General features: G+C 42.5%; 1 protein-coding gene across 8 annotated transcripts in view; it reads right to left on the bottom strand.

The window, feature by feature from the left end:
* Positions 1 to 367: 367 nt before the first annotated feature.
* Positions 368 to 20,773, bottom strand: part of LOC148032202 (D-lactate dehydrogenase [cytochrome], mitochondrial-like) — a 178,744-nt gene continuing 158,338 nt past the window's right edge. For 2 of the 8 annotated variants that reach the window (XM_087682845.1, XM_087682844.1), the window contains exon 18: positions 370 to 855. In XM_087682845.1, coding sequence (XP_087538971.1) covers positions 736 to 855 — 120 coding nt within the window. In that variant the 3' untranslated portion in view covers positions 370 to 735. The other 6 variants (XM_087682849.1, XM_087682847.1, XM_087682851.1 and 3 more) reach the window with 6 other exon arrangements.

Below are 20,773 nucleotides of genomic sequence, written 5' to 3'. Positions count from 1 at the left end.
TTTTTATCCAAGGAACATGTTCATGTCATTAGCTTTTTAAGGGCAAAGGGCAATATTATGGGTACATTGTTGCATTGAAGAAAAATGAATCCCGTTGCTTGAATGTTGCAAATATAATTTATGTAAATTGCTTTGACATGGCATTGTCTTAATTTTTAACATGCCAAAAGGTATATTCCATTCTCATGTATGTATATATAAACCCCATTTTAGTTTAACTTTCAAAAGCATAAACACGTTATCAAGTAGTTAGATTGTTTACATTTTTACTTTATCTAAAGGTTAAAGAGACTCATACGCTAGCAATTCAAATCTTCCATAAATGAACAACACATATGGCATACGAGAAGTATTTGAACTTGAAACTATCACAAGGACTTGTGAAGGAAACCAATTAGATATTATGAAATTTTGGGATATAGAAGTAGGATGGTTAATACAAAAGTATTTAGGCAACATTAGAAACAAAATGTGAGGAGAGCTTCACATATAAGCCCTTTTGTAAGTAAAACTCTCCCATTTTGTAAATAAAACTCAGTAAGGGTTGAAGAACTATAAGTGATATTGGCTTTCAATTCAAGAAATGCCCTTTCAGTCTCTTTCCAATGTGTGTTTTGAGTTGAACACAACGATCTCGTGAATCACAACTCATGAGGTGTGGACCCACCTTGACTTCTTAGATCCGTTGTTTGTAAATTAGGACAAGAGGAGGATAGTATAACCTTTACAATTAAGTTACACACAAATGTGTGGTGGTAGAACTTTCCCAGGGTTCATGATATCATTTGGATCAATAGCTTGTTTGATAGCCTTCATTGCTCTTAATGCATTTCTTCCTAGCTCCTTTTCCAAGTACTGTAGTAAATATGAAGAGAGCGCATTGATATATAAATGTTGCAAGTGTCCTTTTCGACATATTGCAAGAGCATTTCAATGAAATGTTCAACAAGTGTATGATTTTGGGCATATGCATGCACAAGTATTTCACAAACATTCTCTCTCTCTCTCTCTCTCTCTCTCTCTCTCTCTCTCTCTCTCTTTATCATCATCATCCACTAAAGCTATTTCTATTTTTTCCATGCTCTTTTCCTTCTCTTCCCCCTTTATTCCCATATTTGTCACTCTACTTATTGAACCATCTGTAGTACTACCTTACAAAGAGATAAATAAAACGATTTCTAAAATGAAAGCCCACCCCAAACAATAGAGGGCATTGTAGAGACAAGGACCATAGCAAGGTCATTACTGCAACAAATAAAGAACAGAATATAAAAGCTCTACTATCATGCATACATACACATACTAATATCATATATGACAAAACTTGTGGATTAAAATACATATGGTCATACTCCATATGTAAATCCAACAATATTGTCTTCTTTTTTGGAATGCAACAATCCTAAAAAATATGGAGCCTGCAAAGCACACACTAAACTTTACACCTGCTCAACCTTCTAAAGGCAAACTCCATATGCAAATACAACCAAATTGTGTTCTTTTTTGGAATGCACCAATCATAAAAAATATGGAGGTTGTGAAGCAAAAACTGAACTTTACACTGAACCTTCTAAAGGCTTGACTTTTTTTTGCTTCTTAACTTTTGCAAAATTCTTAAATGGAACATTATTCTCCTCCAAAATTGTCTTCACTATAACATCTCTAGTAGCATTCCAAATAAGCTTAAATTCATCAGCTTACCCTTGTCACCAAAAATAGCTGACTTGAAGCAAAGATAATTATTCAATCCTGATGAGCTAGTCATTGTCTTAACTTCATAATGCCTTGGCTCTCCTACATTCCAAAAGAGACAGGTAGCACTCTCTAGCTCTTCGGGAAAATGACAAAGAGGCAAGATCTTAATTAGATACTTTGTCCTTTTTTGAGAAGTTTAACATCAATAATCTCCACCACAAAAAAAATTAAATCCAATCTATTGGAAGGGGTTCTTTTCTAAAAATGTCTAACTTGGTCAATTTGAGTTCTCCAAAAGATGTTGGGGTCTTTATTTCTCCATATAGCCGAGATCTTATCTTTATCCATCCAAATCTCATATTGAAACCTAGGTCCTTCTCTTTCCTACATATGGATAGAGATTTACACTTCCCAGTGTGCCAATGTGATAGATTGTAGTGCATTGATCACATATTACTTGATCCTATTGGCTTGTATATTTTTAATGATCAGTCACAAGCGGGCAGATAGCAGTGTAGGTCAGCAAACGCAGCAATTGCTGATGATGTGGCAGGCAGTCAATGCAGCTGAATAGGAAAATGCAGTAAATTGAATGACATGGCAGGATAGGTGATGAAATAGACAACTAAATGCAGTCTTCATCTTGTCATACAGCACAAAACACAGCAGATCAGCCACATGGCAGCAAGTGACCAGCTTTGATGTGCATGATAGACGGTTCCAACTGGACAGCAGCACGAACATGCTGAAAAACCATCACCAACAGCAACAAGGGGCTAGGCAGCAAACACTTGATAATGAACAGCATTGAGCAGCAGCTCAAACCGAGATATCCTTTGCAAATAGGGTGTGGACTGCACAGATATGGCACCTGCAAGCTGCAAAAATGAGATTGAGGCTGAGTGGTGGGTAGTCTGTCTATTTATAGAGGGCTGGTCCTCCCAAACTAGGGTTTGGCTTATGGGACAGATGATCTTTAGGAACACTTCTTTTAAAAATGAAAGTTTGGTAATTTAATTAATCAAGCATGTTTCAAGGATGTTTATATGGCTTATCAATATATAATGCATTTGTAGGTCAACGCAAGACCCTAAAACTCTTGCCACTAGGTCACCCATAAAGTAGCCATACACATATACCCAGACACAAGCCAATAAAATGCCTCTCACATACACGACATGCAATGCAAACAAGGCCTTGCTCCATCCAAGAAGAGCAACAAACTCTCAATCATAGTTGGAAATTGGATTCAAACACTTACAATGAAGAGAGAATAACAATTCAATCAACAAATCACTGTAAGAAAAAGTATCTCAATGCAGAGTACAAAAATAGTCATGTAAGGGACTTTCAAGGTATTACTTTATATGCACCTTGATAAGTATGCATTGGTAGTCTTCTGAGACTGGCACTACTAGTGAGGTTCCACATCCCCAGATAATGATAGCTCCTCGGTTGTTGCAAAAAGAGAGCCTAGCATGGAGACAATGATACTGGTAGCCTCCTAGGAGGCACCATAAGCTGCAAACATGCCACTATCTCCAGCACTCCTTACTCTTGCTCACTAAGTGTAGTCACCAAAGTTGATCCCATCACAGGTCCTTGACATAAAGCAGGTTGGGAAAACGGAGGTGAGCCAGGAGAGTGAGTAAGAGGCAGAGAACTTGGATGCATACTCAAGAGGATTTCCTCCCCTTACATGCAGCAATATAGCTAGCAGAAAGGAGACATGATAGAGTGTATGCTAGGAGGCAACAAAGACAAGCTTGGATTGCAAAGTCATGATGGAATATGCGAGGCTTCAGAGGCTAACACTTCAAGCAAGGTTGGAGGCTCGTGAGATAGGACTTACACTGTACATAAAGCATTAGTGGAAGGATTTGTGGATTTTCCCATGTTGCAATAACACCACCTCTTGGTAGAGAGGAGATCTTGATTTTGCAGGCCACAATAGAGCCAAATCTACTAGGTAACAATTGTGGGAGTCACAAAGATACAGGCTAGTGTTTGCATATGTATTGGTGAATAGTGGACCTAGTTGGTATAGGGCTCAGACATCATTGTTCCATGGAGAGCCATGTCAGTCCCTATGAGAGGAGTAGATGCGCTTATTAGTCGATTGGTCATTTATGCCCCGAATGGCCATTGACACACGAGACAATGTTGGACTACCCTCAGTCAGTCCTTACCATAGGTTGATCATTGAATAGTAGGGGGCAACTTTAACATGGCAGACGCCTCAAAGGATAGGACAGGTATATACACACATACCATTAGACAAGGGGAACAAGGAGCTTTTATTCTAGATTAGAGGACAAGATCCATGGTTCACAACAAAGTTTGGCAAGTCTACATGCTCTCTTCAATTCTTTACGAGAGAGAGGGTAGGAGGAGCTAGAAACTTTTCTAGGATTGATTGATTTTATGTGGATGATTGAGCCTCCAATAGAGACGGTCTAGTAGGCATCATACTAGGCATGACCATCTTGGATTACTCGTTGATTCAGGTAGGCCTTTTTGAGAGAGTTGGAGGATCCCGTTATAGTTCAAGATTCTGGAGAATCTATTCTACGATGACGATCTTACAGAGTTGATCTCACAAATTTGGAGATCTAGATCATTCTCCATTGGATAGGCAACTAGAGACTTCAACCGGAGTCCACAAAGAGATTAGTTTTGTTTTTAGGGAGAAGGCCACAAGAAAGAGACCAAGCCTTCTAGAGAAAGAGAGGAGTCAGGATTGCTAGAGGATCATTGGTTGCACGATAGAGGGAGGATGAGAGATGTCCAAGGTGCAAAAGTGGTGGCTTCCTAGAGCAAATATTGATACCATGAAGGAAGACAAATTAGAGTATAGGTTTAATGCAAGAGCTTCCTCCTAGACTCAAACTGGGGACAAGGTCATTAGAAACTTTTTTGTACCACAGAGCCAAAACACTCTAGCTAGGATGTACGGAGACTTGAGAGGCTAGAGCTGATTAATCCATTGCACAGGGCCCTCAGGAGGCCAACCATGTAGCTACATAGTGCTACACAGCCTTACTAAGATCTATGACTAGACTCCCACAATATGAGAGAGAGAGAGAGAGAGAGAGAGAGAGAGAGAGAGAGAGATGCTGGAGAGGAGGTCGCGATCGCCATAGCTGCTCCGTTCCTACAAATCGTCCTGTGGTCATCATCGCATCTCAGCCCGCTGCAGATTAGCCCGGTTCTGCGGGCGCACCTCCTTGCCTTGTGCGTCGCCTGAGTCCTTCCCTCAGGGATGCGCAGGTTTGACTTGGCCCTGCGTGCAGACGGAACGCGAGACAGAGAGAGCGAGAGACAGCCGTCTTCCCTGCCCGACGAACCTGGCCCTGTGTACAGAAGGTACGCGAGAGAGAGAGAGCGCGAGAGAGCTGTCTTCCCTGCCCGACCCGTCGACTCCTGCCCTTGCCTTCCAGATGTCCTTGTTCTGTCCTGCGCGCACTCTGTCCCAACACCCCCGGAAGGAGACAGATTGTGTTAAAGTCCACACAAACAGTATTGCAGAATATAGATTTGTGCAGAGGACCTCAGGTACAACGACCTGCCCAGAGAGAGAGAGAGCGCCCTATAAATAGCTTCAGATCTCGGGTTCACGTGGTGATATAATATGGCTGGCCTGGACTTGGCCTTTATCGACCAAACGGTAGCAGCCCTTGGTCTGGATTCTGAAACCAAGGAACCAGAGGATATGGTTCCTTGCACAGAGGAGATGCCACCTGGTCCTGACTTCCAGCCTGCGGGCAAACGCACCAAGCATACTTCGGAAGACAATGGATCATCACGAACGTTCTTATGCTCAGGTTGCTTCTGATTCTGTGGATTCTCACGATGTTGACTAGGAGCATTTGTTGGAGTTTGCCAATACTCTACTTGGTGATTATGCTCAACATAATCATGAAGCATTTTCTGGCTCTAAAACTGAAGATGTTCTGGAAGCCACGGTAGATCCTAAAAATGTGTTGCGCTCATTTTCAGTGTTTTATGAACGTGCAATTATACTCTTCTTCGCTGGTAGGATCCTAGTGCTTTCCTCTATTCGCCAGTGGCTCCAAAGTCTACTACAAGGGGAGTGTGTTGAAGAGATTTTTGTTGGGCCCGAAGGCTTTTATGAGGTGCTGTTGAAATCCAAGCAGCATCGTGCCGATTTGCTGACTAAACTGCCATTGTTCTTTGATCGCCGTTTGGTTCATGTTGTGCCATGGCGCCCAATGGCAGATTTTCAGCGTTTACTTCAACGCGAATGCCCGGTGTGGGTTGAAGTGGAACATTGTCCGGCTGTCTACTGGCCAATGTTAAAGGATGCCATGGCCGTTGTGGGCACTGTTTTGGTTCCTCCGAGCCCAAGGGCCACGAATCGTAACCGTTTGTGTATGTTATGGGACACTGCTCGGAAAAGGCCTGCTTGGTTACGTCTTAATTGCTCTGGCATGCATCCTTTGCACTTTCATTTGAAATGGGGTAACTTTGCAGGGCATTGTTTCTCGTGTGGAAAATTGGGGCATTTTATGGCCGAATGTCCAGCGAAGCAACCAACTTCAGATGCTAAGCATGTTTTGCCTCCAATGGAAGATATGGTGCTTGATGCTTTGTTGCAGGATGCAACCCAACCACCCAAAGTTTTGGATAAAGGCAAACAACATGTTTCGGGTTTGGATTCCTGTGACAATGATTGGGTCGATGTTTGTGCCAACAAAAGATATAAGGTTTGATGCTGGTATGGCAGATACTGTGCCTAATGCTTCACAAGATTCCTTGCGTACTTACATGTGCAGGAAAGACATGTTGTCTTCAGAGCATACTGCTCATGCTATGGTCTCTTTTGTTCCTCGCAATCAGCCCACAAGGAAAGTATATATGAATGGTCCGAAGGGCCCACCTGCTAAGTTGGCTTTTGATACTAGAGGTAACGTGATTACCCCATGGGATCATCGTTATCCCCGTTTCATTCCCAAGACAGTGGATACACTGTCTACCTCTAAATCTGCTCGTCGGAACTATTTTGCCGCGTTAGCTGATTTTCTGGATGAGGGAGTCCTTGACATTTTAGCAGAAAAGGTTAAATCGAGGCAAGCTTTGCCTCGTTCTTGATTTTCTTTTTTGAATACACATGAAGATAGCCACGTGGAATGTACGAGGCATTTGTTCTCGCAATAAGCAACATGCCATGTGGAGTCTATTGCATGAGAATCAGTGGGATGTCTTGTGCGCTATTGAGCATAAGAGTCACGGTGAAGCAGGAAAAGTTGTGGATTGCCATGGGTTTCGCTTGTTTTATGCAGGGACACATGCCATGCATTATTCGGGTGTGCTTATGATTGTACGTGAAAAATATTAGCCTGTTCTTATTAAAAATGATGTACATGGTCGTTTTGTGGTGATTGAAATTTTATTTGAAGGAGAGATCTTATGGTTACTTGGGCTCTATGCTCCGAATGACTCCTTATCCCACCAGGATCTTTGGAATACTTTGCAGACCTCCTTGTCACTTGGTAGACGGGGTTTTTGATGGGGGGATTTTAATATGTGTGTTGATTCTTCACAGTCCATATTAGAGCATTCGGTGATGGACGCTCCGGAAAGCCGTGTGTGGAATGCGTTTGCTCTTGTTGTACTTAAGCAAGATCTCTGGTCATGGCTACACCCTTCTTCCACATGGTTTACTTTTCATTCTGCGCAGTATACAACTACATGGTCGCGGTTGGACCGCATGTACATCATGCAGGATGAGGCTTTTCTGCCTGAGATGTTGGAAATGAAAGTGTTGCAGCAATATGCCTTGTCGGACCATTTCCCTCTACAGCTTGAGATGCTTGCACAACCCATTGCACCTTTTAAGCAATTTTTGGATAGACTCCCTTTGCGTTTCAACTCATCTTATTTAAAGCACTCAATCTTTCAGGGTTATATGCAACAATTGATTGATAGATTTTTATTGGACTTTTCCTCTCAGGGCAATGCTTCTTTTGAACAGTTGCTCTCTAATGTGTTGCGCGTTGTTCGCCAGTATGGGATTCATCATGCCTCTCTTTGTCGGCAGCATCGACAAGCAGCGGAGGAATTACTGGCTTTGGTTCGTTCTCTTCTGGTGGAGACTCCAGATGATGTATTTCTGCTGCCATTGGCTATGCGTTTGGCTGATCTTATTAAAGAGTTTAAGTTAAAATCTTATCAACAGGCCAAATTGCGAAATTTGACTCAGAATTTGCAGGATAGTGCTTGTCAGACTCATAAGTTCTTTCGACCTCTCCATGCATCCCCTGCTCGAAAGAATATGACTAGACTCCAGGATGCAAATGGTCAAATGGTCCTTGATCCTCAGACTATTGTGACTATGTGCAGGAATTATTTTCTAGACCTTCTTGGTTCTACTCCTTCACCTTCTGACCAAATTACGCATGCCTGCTTAGTTTTCTATGATTTGGTCCACAATTAGGTTCCGCATGATATGCAAACTACATTGGAGACCGATATTCGTGAGAAGGAGGCTTGAGGATAAAAGTCCCGGTTGGGATGGTCTCACCAATGAATTCTTTGAGGTTTTTGCTACCCGACTGGTGAAACCATTGACGGCTATGTTTCAGCAGGTTTGGCAAACGGGGTTCATGCCCTCCTCATGGAAAGGACTTATCAAACTACTTCCAAAAGTTCCTTCCCCGTCTATGTTGAAACATTGACGTTCGATTTTTTTGATGGGTTCTATGTATAAAATCTTCTCCAAAGTGATGGCAAATCGGCTCCATAAGCATCTTCCTGCCATTGCGCATTCTCTTCAATATGGTTTCATCAAGGGCCGAAACATTCTGCATAATGTCTTGAATGTGTAAATGGCTATTGACTATGCAAGGCACTCTAATCAGGAGGTGGTATTGGGCCAATTGGACCTGGAAAAGGCTTTTGATTATTTAGACTGGTCTTTCATTGCAGAACTTATGTCTACTATGGGCTTTGGTACTTGGATGTCTCGTTTGATCTACACCATTAGTGCTGCGGCTTCTTCGCGAGTTATGCTGAATGGTGGTGTTACCAAGCCATTTGTCCTTGCACACTCTGTGAGACAAGGTTGCCCTTTGAGCCCTCTCTTTTTTGCCATTGCGACTCATCCGGTTCTTTCGATGTTATCCCATATGGCAGCTTCTAATCAGTTGGCTAGATTCTCTCTTCCTTTTGGACAGCACTTTATTAGTCAATCATTGGCTGATGCAGCTTTATGATTTTGCGTGCGGACAAGGATAATCTTCGCAAAGCATTAGATGTTTGGACTCTCTTTGGTCAGGCTTCTGGTCTTCGTATCAATGCTTTGAAATCAGCCATTCTCAGTTGCACGGAGTCAGATTTGCAGTCATTGGACTGGCAGGGAATGGTTGTTCCCCGTGGTTCCATTGTTAGGCATCTTGGGTACCCTTTGGGTGTTGATGTTCGGCCAAAGCAATTACTAGAGAGTATTTCACAGAAACTGGCAGCTAAGTTTCTGTATTGGAAGTCACAAGCGTGGCCCTTCCATGTTCGCCTCAAAGTGGCTCAGACAATTTTGTTGCCAATGCTCACATATTTCTTGCCGTTGCTGCCCTGGACTACTACTACATTGAATGCTCTTACTGAGTACATTCGTTTCATGTTATGGAAGAAGGATTCCTTGCATGCAGGTATTTCATGGATTGCTTGGTCGCATGCATGTACCCCCAAACGCATGGGTGGTGGGGCTATTTTGGATGCCGAAATTCATATGCTGGCACTCCGTTGGTCTCTTTTTCGTGCCATGTGCTTGGATCATCACGGGCTTGTGTATGGTAATACCCACATTCGGAGCTCCTGGTGGCATGTTCTTAATGCAGATTCTCGGTTTTCTAGCCCTTCATCATCCCTGCTTGCTCATCTGGTATGTTCCTGGAAATTGGTTCTCCAGAAGGCTCAGTGGCATCCTACAGAGGACCGCTTGGCTACTAACTCTTTTCAACTAGAATTGTTAGTAGCCTCGCGATTACTTTCTTGGGAAGGCAAACATGAGCTTAGACCAAAATTTAACCGCATGGCACGCTTGGGCTTGACTTGAGTTGCAGATGCCACCCTTGCTAGTCGCAATGTGTTCATATCGTTTCGTACAGCCAGGAGGCTTTTCAGGATCCCTCGTGGATACCGTGATTTATGGGGACAGCTTTTGATGGTGCTCCAGAGCAAACAACCCTTTCCTGCCCTTGCTTCGGATCGTCCTTAGCAGGACTGGGACCTTGCAGGCCGGCTGAATTTGGAAAAGGCCTCAGCTAACCAAGTGTATCATCTTCTGATCAAAGATCATCATTGGCTGGCTACTAAAGCTAATACAGTATGGCGATTACGTAAAACTCAGTCATGGTGGAAGTTAACTGTGATGGAGGGCTGGTTGAACAAGACACCGTTCAAATGCAAGGTCTTTCTCTGGAGGGTGATGATTGGTGGTCTTCCTCTTGCTTTAGCCCTTTCCAAGCGTCGAATCTTCAACGGCAATTGTTTCTTTTGCACCACTAGTGTAGAATCGGCCCGTCATCGATTTATTTCTTGCCCTCTCGCTAAGAAAATCTGGTCACTCTTGTCAGCGGTTTGGCGAGCAGTGGTTGGCTTCTCGCTAAGCCCTTTTGATTGGGTTTTTGTGCGGCCCAAATACCCACAACGGCATAGTCCCATATGAAGATCTCGTTTCACTTTCTTCGATACTGGGGCTATTGGCACAATTGGACCATTCGGAATGCTTTTGTTTTTTATTCAGCCTATAATGTTCAAGGACATATTGCTAGCCTTAAAGGACTCTTGCATTGGCAGATAGATCTCATTCGGCACTCTGACATACTCCCTCGGGAGGACTTACTTCCCTGGCATATGGCAATTTCCTCTGCGTCTTTGCCATGACTTTTGTAACTCTTTTGTTGTTTAGTACTTTATAAATATAACATCCATTACGAAAAGAGAGAGAGAGAGAGAGAATATGGCAGACCACCAAGAGGGTGGTCACAAGTAGGATGGGCAAACATATGATGGCCCTTTTATAGAGTTGAAGAAGGAACTTTTGGCACTACCCTCGGGCAAGTGTCCAAGAGAATATGGACTGGATAAGTTCTTCTTTATGAGCTACTAGGATCTCATTAGTACAAGGCTCATCTCAGCATGCTAGGAGATCATGGCATCAAGGGTTATGTTAGAGAGACTTTCTAAGGGACACATTCACTTCATTCCCAAGGAAAGCGGAGATAGATTGCAAATCAAACAGTGGAGGCCAATCATCTTGCTTGGAATTGCCTACAAGATAATTGCCAAGGTGATTGGTCTCACACTAGCCCCATTTATGTGAGACATTATCCACCCCACCAAAATTGGTTTTATTAAATAGCACAATATCCTGGACAACATATTCACCTTTTCGGAGTCCACCGCTCTTGCTCGATCTAGAAACCAAGACCTTATTGTGGTTCTTCTCGACTTCAAGAAGGTATATGATAGTGTGGATTGGGAGTTCTTGGAGGGAACGGTGCTAAGGATGGGATTCCCAAAGTAGCTCTCTATTCAACAACACACAACTAGGTTATGATTGGAGCTAGAGGAGAGAGATTTAACACCTAGATATCGATGAGGCAAGGCTTCTCATTGGCCCCCTTCCTGTCTCTATTTGTAGCACAAGCCATGAGCTTGTTCGGGGTAAAGGTGCCTATGCCTAGCCGCCCATATATTAGTTACACTGACGATACCCGCACACATATATATTACAGGTACTAAGCATCCATATATTGCAGGTACTGGGCACCCATCACTATCACATTATTCTTTATTCTTTTAGTAACATTTGAATAAAGGGAAGCCCGGTCCACATCGTGACTATTGGAGTTTCCACATTGTGTGTGTGTCTCTCTCTTGGTCTTGCTCCTTCCACAATAGCTCTCGCTTCCGCTCCGTGCTTCCACTTCAAGGCTCACTCCCTTCAATAATTGGTATCAAAGCCATTGCACCAGCATTGAGAAACTCAATCCAACATTGCTTCAGCTTGTGGAGAAAAGATTCAATATTCACAGTTTCAATGACAACCATGGATTTTTCACCTCGAGGTATGCATTGAACTCCATCTTCTTCCCGACTTCTTCCCCCCTCTTGAGGCCTGATCTAGGGCCTTGCTAGAGGCCATTGAGCATTGCCACAAGGCTTACTAAGGCCAACACCTGAGACAGCCCCTTCAGAAGCAGCCCACGTGATTGTGCCTGTTTGGACAGCCCTTCTCCCTGCAAGATTTAAAACCCCTCCCACCTCGTGTGGCCTTCGGCATCTAGGGCAATCATCTTGCGTACTCCTTGCCATTTACATTGGCCTTCACATTGGCTCCAGCCCTTGGCATTGAGATTGGGCAACTTGTATTCAGTTCATTGACTGTGTATTCAGCATGTAGTCTGTAATAACAAAGCATCCCCCTGTCATTGATGCTTTTTGCTCAGAGATGATGCATAAATGATATGTTCATTCATGCTTGGTTGATGCCCATACATTCGAGGATGCTTACCCATTGCTTGGAGATCATTTTGGAATTGATTTAAACATTGTTCTTGCTCAGTTTGACAGAGATTTGGCTGCTGTAATAACCAGGGCTGAAGCTCATTTGGTCAATGGAATACATGCCTATTGCTTCTTGGGTGCTTATTGACTACCTGGGTTGATATACCGATGCTTATGGTTCACATTACATGCTTTGTCATGCTTCCCGGTTGCTTTTCAACTGGGATTGCAGCTTGGAATATTGACATATTATCATTCACTATTATGTATGGTTATTTGATGCTCTAGTAAGAGTAAGAGCTTTGAGAAGTTACTTGGGTCGGATGCTCTCGGATATATACTACTTGCATCTTGGATGTATGGATGCCTTCTGAAACCAGCCTTCCTTTCGTGGATGGGTGGTAAATCCCTGATTACAACTTAATTACAACAGCAAACAATTAATGCAAATTTGAAAATACAAATTTACCTACTGATCTTGGACAATGCACACCCGATTGGCCCTAAAATTGGCGCCCCTTTCGGTATTTCTTTAGCTTTATTGAAGAAGAAGTTGATTTACAATGGGATTCTCCTAATCCCTTTCGGTATTTCAAACTCCCCTTGCTGTCCAAAGTGACCAGCAAGTCTTCAATCTATTTTGCCCTTTGATTCGGGCACTTAATTAGACTTCACCCACTTCATGGACGATGGAAATGCCCCAAATTCAATGGCTGGCTAGTCCTCCACCTGAATTAGGCTAAAATTCACATTCAGCCCTATTGAATCCAAGCCTTGGAGCTTCCAATTTTTGGCATGCTTCCCTTTGACCATCAGATTGCCGTTAGGTACCATTAAACGCCATTTCTCTAGTGTCACCGACACTTACAGCCAAATGGATAACCTAGGCCAACTCCTCGCACTAGATACCACCAAGTACCTGTGCGGCATAACTTATAACAACTTTTGCCTTTGACATCCCGTGATATCCTGGAGTCCCAGGCTTGTAAATTTACTCTAACCCTAGTTACATCTCACATGTGCAACGTTTACTTAACCATGCGATTAAAAATTAATCCACATGTTAAGTGAGGTTTCAAAAATGCATGTCCTCATGACAGCCACCCCCCTTGAAATCCTTACAATGGTCCTCGATTGCACTGCCAAATGCATCAAAAGCAAAGTACTACACTGAAATTTTCCATAGAGCATCAACTCAACACAACATTGCGCACTGTTGTTCAACCATTCCATACGCCCAACATATGCTGAAAATTACTAGTCAACATAACATAGCATAAGACTCCCAAACAATCTTAAAAACATTGCTAGATTATCATGTGACATGTCAATGTCTCATGAGCTCAACTCATCTGGCAAAACCAAACCATAGCATAGCATAAACCATTGCTAAAACATCAATGGCATCATAACATATGTTGTTGTCCATGGAACTCGATGTAAACCATTGAAAACTGAGCATAATCTGGTCACCTGCTGATCTGAGAATTGATCACAAACTGCTGCAAATATGACCCCAAACTGATCACAAACTCATTGCAAAAACTGACCAACAATCAGTGCAAAATCTAATGCACAATTGATCCAAAAAGTGACCATAAACTGTTCTCGAGTTGATCAAAAACTGAGCTGAAACCGATCAGAATTTTTGTCTCAAAATTGAGGCAAAATTCATACTAAATTGATCATAAGCTCATGCAAAAGTATAGTTCCATTGCTCGGGAGAAACTCATACTCATTTGCATACATTTCACAGTGACTAGTAGACTAAGTAGTGACCTCATGGCAAACATACTGTCAGCGTAGTACCTTGGATGCATGCTGAATACATTCGAGATCCACTACATACTAGAGTTGTCCATTACTGGAGTTAGGGAAGTGCTACCTTCCCCTTGAGCATCAAGCAATACTCTGGACCCTTGCTTTGCTGAACCTGACAGAGCCCGAACTAAAGTCGGCTCTAATTGAAAGGCATCTAGGTAAAGCTACAACAACTGAGGATGGTCTGCCAAGTCATCCTCTTCCATCCATTTGGCATCCATTGGTGAATAATTCTGAAACTTAACCAAGTACCTCTTGGAAACTTTACCTTTGACCTTTCTTTCCTTGTGTGCCAAAATCTGCTCACATATCAGTATTTCATTGAGCTCTTCAACCTCCGGCTGAATTTCAGCAAAGACATCCTCTGATACAGCTCATATGAAAGGCATTGTGTATCCGCCAATGTGGAGGTAATTTCAGCCGATATGCCACATTGCTGATCTTCTCCAACACCTGGAAGGGCCCATAGTATCTCATACTCAACTAGAGATACAATCTTTCTCTTCCTTTCATCTTTTTCAGCCTTGCCTTTTCCAAACGCAGCAATACATAATCACCCTCTGCAAACTGCAAAGCACATATTTTATCTTTGCATAGGGTACATCCAAGTTTTCCACATAACGATCAGCCTCAAAGATCTTATCCTTTGTTTGCAGAATAGGTGGTACCTTCTTGCCATCCTCCACCACCTCAAATGGAGCTTTTGAAACCAGCCTTCCTTCTTGGAATGGGTAATGATAACCTAATTTAAGAGTTAATTTCAGCAATAAATAAATGCACATAAAATGAAATACACACTTTACCATAACATTCTTGGACAGTAGACACCCTGTTGGCCCCAAAATTGGCGCCCCTTGCGGTATTTCTTTAGCTTTCATTCAATTGGAAGGACTACAACTTGAGATTCTTCAATCTCCTCTTGCTAACCAATTGCTCTTGTCGTCATAAATGTCCAACAAGCCTTTTGGGTCATTTGCCCCTTGTTTCACCCAAGACTTCTTCTCTAATTTGACCCTTGGCTAGCCAAATGCTGCCCCAAATCAATTCGGGATGGGTTGGCTCCTAAAATCCCTTGATAATCTTCAATTATAAGCTGCTGATTTCAGTCCCTTGAGGCTTCAATCTCTGGCACAGATCCCAAGGTGACTACTAAATCCTAATTTCTACAGTGATTTAGGATTTACTACAGAAATTGCAGATCAGCCCACCAAAAATGGCTGAGATCTCCTCCGAATGGCTGAGAATTGCTGCGAATGGCTGAGTGTAGGCTGAAGGAGATGAGAGAATGCTATAGAGAGAGAAAATTTTGAGATTTGTTGCGAAGAACTGATCAAAATCAGTTGCTGTCTCGCTGTACCAGCCCCAAACGGATGCACCAACAACAATAGGAGCATCAGAGATTCTGATCTTCAGGAGAAAGTGCACCAGCAGCAATTGTCAGCTTCCCAAGGTCAAGAATATGCAATCTCCATCACCAAAATGGTCTCCAATGGCTGGGAATTGGCCCCAAAAGCTGGCAGCAACAATCCAACACCTCTTTACATATGCATCTAAAATGAAAAAAACAAGATTTCCCTCTCCCTTCAGCCCTATTTAACCTTTCCTCCACTTGCATGGGAAAGTTTTGCCAAGTGGCAACTTTCTTAATCCATTTTCAGCAATTTCCAGCCATTTAATTAATTTTCAGAATTAATTAATTCTGAAAATTAATTCAACCCTTAATCCATGCCTAGAAAATTGACCTTGCCCATCCAAAAATTAATTGGCTAGGCCATTTGCAACCCAAAGTGGTCCCATGCATTAATTGACCCTTGGACAAGCATTAATCCATCAATTAATGCCTAGTCCCTAGTATCACCACTGACACTTAATGGCCAATTAATGGTCCTAGGAACAAACTGACATCAAAATTCACCTAGAATCTAACAAGTGTAACTTGTTACAACTTTTGCCTTTGACACCCATCTTTTTCACAGGGTCCTTCAGTCTTCAACTATGAGAAAGTAGCTTGCACCTCACATGTGCAACACATGTGCATCTTTTAATTGCACATTCGATTAATCCTTTAATCAAATGTCAATTAAACATAAGCAAAGCATCAAATTTTCATGTCCTCGTGAGAGAGCACCCCCTTGAAATCCTTGCAATCGTCCTCGATTGCACTGTAATGTGTCAAAGCAAACAATGCTGCACTGGAATTTTCACAAGGCATCATAGTCAACACAACATTGGCCACTGTTGACTAACTATCTCATATGTCCACCATTTGCTGAAAATTTCCAGCCAGCATAAACATAGCATAAAGCTGAACAATAGTCTAGAACTGTTGCTAGAAACTCATCGGATGCATCCCAAACTCTTGTTTCTCAACAGTGCTGACTACACAACCATTGTAAAGCATAAACTGAGCCGAAACTATGGATGAATTGTCAATGACATTCGTTTACATGCGGCTGTCCATGGAATCAGCTGTAAACTATTAAAAACTAAGCATGACCTGATCATAAACTGATCATGGACTGATATGAGAACTGATCACAAATGGCTGCAAATGTGACTCCAAAGTGATCACAAGCAGATGGTTTAAAAAAAACTTATTAGAAACTGATGCAAAAGCTGATGCAAAACTGATCCCAAAGTGATCATAAACAGTTCTCAAATTGATCAAAAACTGAGCTGACACTAATCAGAAATTGATCTCAAAATTGAGGCAAAAACTCATCCCAAACTCGTCCAAAAACTCATGCCAAACTGGTCCAAAAACTCATGCATAAGTATAGTCTCAGAGCCACGGTGACAACCATACTCATCTCACAGTGACTAGTACACCGAGTAGTGACCTCATGGCAGACATACTGTCAGCACAATACCTTGGATGCGTGCTAAATACATCCGAGATCCACTACATACGAGAGCTGTCCAAAACCGGTGGAGTGGAAGTGCTACTTCCACCTTGAGCATCATGCAATGCTCCGGACGCCCGCTCTGCTGAACCTGAGTAAGCCCGATCCAAAGTTGGCTCTAACTGAAACGCATTGAGATAAAGCTGCAACAACTGAGGATGGTCTGCCAAGCCATCCTCTTCCATCCATTTTGCATCCATTGGTGAATAATTTTAAAACTTCACCAAATATCTTCTGGAAACTTTACCTCTAACCTTCCTTTCCTTATGTGCCAAAATCTGCTCAGGTACCAAAATCTCATCTAGTTCCTCAACCTCTGACTGAATTTCAGCAGATACATCTTCTGGCACATCACCACGAAAAGGTCTCAATAAACTGGCATAAAAGGCATTGTGCTCAGCTGAGATGGAATCAAGCAGTGATGATGCCTCTCAGTATGGACATTCTCATGGGAATGAAGGAAATGCAATGCCTAATCTTGGACAAGACTCTCATGATGGACAACAAGCTGAAAATGTTGCTGTTGGGTAAGATGCAGGGCCTTCAAGCCGTCATGAGGTAGATGACCAGTAAAGTGAAGAGGAATTTGATGACCAGTTCAAGAATCGGATGAGAACAGCAGCAAATCTCTTTGTTGAATTAGCAAAGGATCCTCAGTTTACCCGATTTTTGAATGCTCCGAAGAAGGACAGCAAAGGCAAAAAGAAGAAGTCAACTTCTACACCTTCGGGACAGCAAGATGCACCAAAGGTAGTGCCAAATCCTTCACTTGAAGCTCCTAAAGAGGCCAATGAAGCTAAACAGTTGGTACCTATGGGGCAAGGAATGCAAATGCAAGGCCACTATGGAAGTGCCAATCCAATGGATTTTGGACAGCCCGGCATGCATGCTATGATGGGGCAGCCAGGATACTTTGGTGGCAGCACGATTTTTCATGCAATGGTTGACCAAGGGCCGCATATGGGAATGCATGGCACAAATCCCTATGGTATACAGCAGCCAATGCATGGTGTGCAAGGCCCATTATATTTGGGTATGGTTGGAAATGTGCAAAACCCTATGTATGGTAGCATTGGCTTGATGCCTGGGGCACAAAGTGGAATGTTTGGCAATGCATCTGCACCCCCAAATGCTTATGGGGCTCAAGGAATGACTGCTGGTCATCCAAATGCTTCATTTGGGCTTGGTCATGATGTAAATACAGCAAATGCACCCTTTTTGCAGCAGTCAATGTATGACAACTTGACTCCCAAAGGGGAAGCAAAAGACTATGATGAGGGTGGAAAAGCAGTGAAGCTTGAGTCCTTCAGTGCTGCACAAGATAGGCTGAAAGCTTTGATCTTCATTCAACAGTTTGATGCAGTCTATTCAGGGGGAAACTTCACCGAATCCTCTAAGATTCGAAAGACAGTCACTTTCTTGAAGGGGAATGCATTGCAATGGTGGTCCACACTCTTGATACAAGGTAGAGCACTGTCAACATGGGTACAATTCAAGCAAATGTTTGCATCGAATTGGTTGACTAGTACCTTTGAGGTGAACATCATAATAGCTTGGAACAAGCTTGATGCTAAGGAATGCAAGAATTTAGACCAATACAATAAGAAGTTTTGGGATGCATTGCTGCCCGTCACTTCTAATCGTGCCGTACCCCTTCATGAGCAAGTGGAAAAATATGTATGTGGGCTGCCCAAAGGAATCAAGGATTTTTGCATAAAATCCACCGTGTTTAGCATGTCTCAACTCATACAGACTGTTGTTACAGCCGATGCTTTGCTCCATGGAAAGGATTCAAGCTTCCAAGAGAGCAGGGAGAAGTCGAATAAAAAGTTGTTTAAGGCTGAGAAAAGGGGCATATTTGAAAACCAGCCTGAAAAGAGGCCAAAACAGCAAAGCAAGGGCTTGAAAACATTGGCACAAGGTAGGGAATTGATGGCTGCAAATAAATGCTTTATTTGTGAACAGGAGGGTCATATTGCAATGAACTGTCCCAATAGGCAACAAGCTGTAAAATCAGAAAATCAGGGAGATCCTAAGGATAAAAGGCCCAAAACATCAATGAGATTGGTGCCCGATGTTGTTAGTGATCAGCCCAATGATGATGCTACTGAGTTGTGCAGAGCATGGGGCAAAATTAGGGATCAACATGCATTGATTTTCTTTCATAATGGTACACGAGCCAACTTCATCTCTACTGACATGGTAACCCGTCTAGGCATCAAAGAGGATGAGATGGGAGCTATGGGGGAAATTGGAATGACATGTAAGGGTCATGCAAAACCTGTCACACCACTCATTGGAAAGCTTCGGTTGCACATACAGGGATATGTGGACAGCGAAGAGTTTTACATTGCTCCACTTGAGGGTTGTGATGTGTTGCTCGGTATGCCATGGTGCCACCGTATGCATGCAGTGATTGATTCATATGCAAAAGAGATCACTATTCAACATAAGGGAAATATACTCACACTTGATGTAAAGTTGAAAGGGGAATCTGTCCTTATTGTATCTGCAGCGGCTATTTCTAAAGTAATGAAAAATCATCTTTCAACATATTTAGTTTTTGCTAAGGATAAGGATGATAGTGAGAATATTGGGAATATGTCCACTTCTTGGGACATATTCTTTTTGCATGAAATCCACTTCTTGGGACATATTGTATCGGCTAATGGTATTCGTATGGACCCTGCTAAGATTGAAGCAATACGTTCATGGCCAGCTTTGAAGAATGTTCATGAGATCCGCAGCTTCTTGGGTTTATGTTCTTACTATAGGAAGTATGTACGCGGGTTTGCTGAAATTGCATCTCCATTGCATACTTTGCAAAAGAAAGATATGCCTTTTAGATGGACAGCATTGGAAATTTCAGCATTTGAAAAGTTGAAGGAAAAGATGACTTCAGATCCTGTGCTTGTATTGCTTGATCTAAGGAAGTCATTTGTGGTTTAGTGTGATGCATGTGGTAACAGCATTGGGACTGTCCTTATGCAAGATGGCCAAGTTGTGGCTTATGAGAGCCGAATTCTCCACGGTGCAAAGAGGAATTTACAGGTTTATGAGAAAGAGCTCTTGGCTGTAATTCATGCACTGTCTACGTAGAAACATTATTTGTTGGGGGCTAATTTTACAGTGCAGGCAAACCATCAGACTTTGAGGTACTTTCTGACGCAAACAAAGTTGTCAGAGAAGCATATGAGATAGGCAAATTTTCTCTCTATGTTTCATTTTTAGATTGTACGCATTGATGGTAAAAAGAATGTTGTGGCTGATGCACTGTCACGTAAGCCACAAATTTCAGCCGTCACTATGGTTTATCACACCGAGTTGGATGCCATGAAAGAGCAATATGCTGCTGATTCGGACTTTGCTAATGTTTATGATCAGCTTTGCAATGGCCAAAGGCATGAGCATTTTATGCTAAGAGATGGATTTTTGTTGATGCATGGACGACTGTGTGTCACAAAGAAGTTGAGGCCTAGAGTGATCATTGGAAGTCATGCTCCTCTGTATGTAGGACACAGAGGTATTGATGCCACAGTTAGGGCAGTGGAGCATTTCTTTTATTGGCCAGCTTTGAGGCATGATGTAGAGCAGTATCTTAGGGCATGCATTATATGTTAGAAGGTAAAGCATGATAGGCAAAAGATGCCGGGTTTGTTGCAGCCCTTGCCTATTCCAGGTAGGCCTTGGCAGAGCATTGCTATGGACTTTATCTTTGAGCTTCCTAGGACACCTACAGGGAATGATGGGATATGGACTATTATTTGCAAGTTTAGCAAACAAGCCCATTTCATTCCGGTGAGAAATAAGATAAAGGCTGATCA

This window comes from Lygodium microphyllum, chromosome 8 (genome assembly GCF_053477565.2).
Source record: "Lygodium microphyllum isolate KBCC chromosome 8, Lygodium_microphyllum_v1.1.10, whole genome shotgun sequence".
NCBI classification, from domain to species: Eukaryota; Viridiplantae; Streptophyta; class Polypodiopsida; order Schizaeales; family Lygodiaceae; genus Lygodium; species Lygodium microphyllum.
The sequence above is the reverse complement of the archived record's forward strand: the minus strand, read 5'-3'. Positions and strand labels throughout refer to the sequence as shown.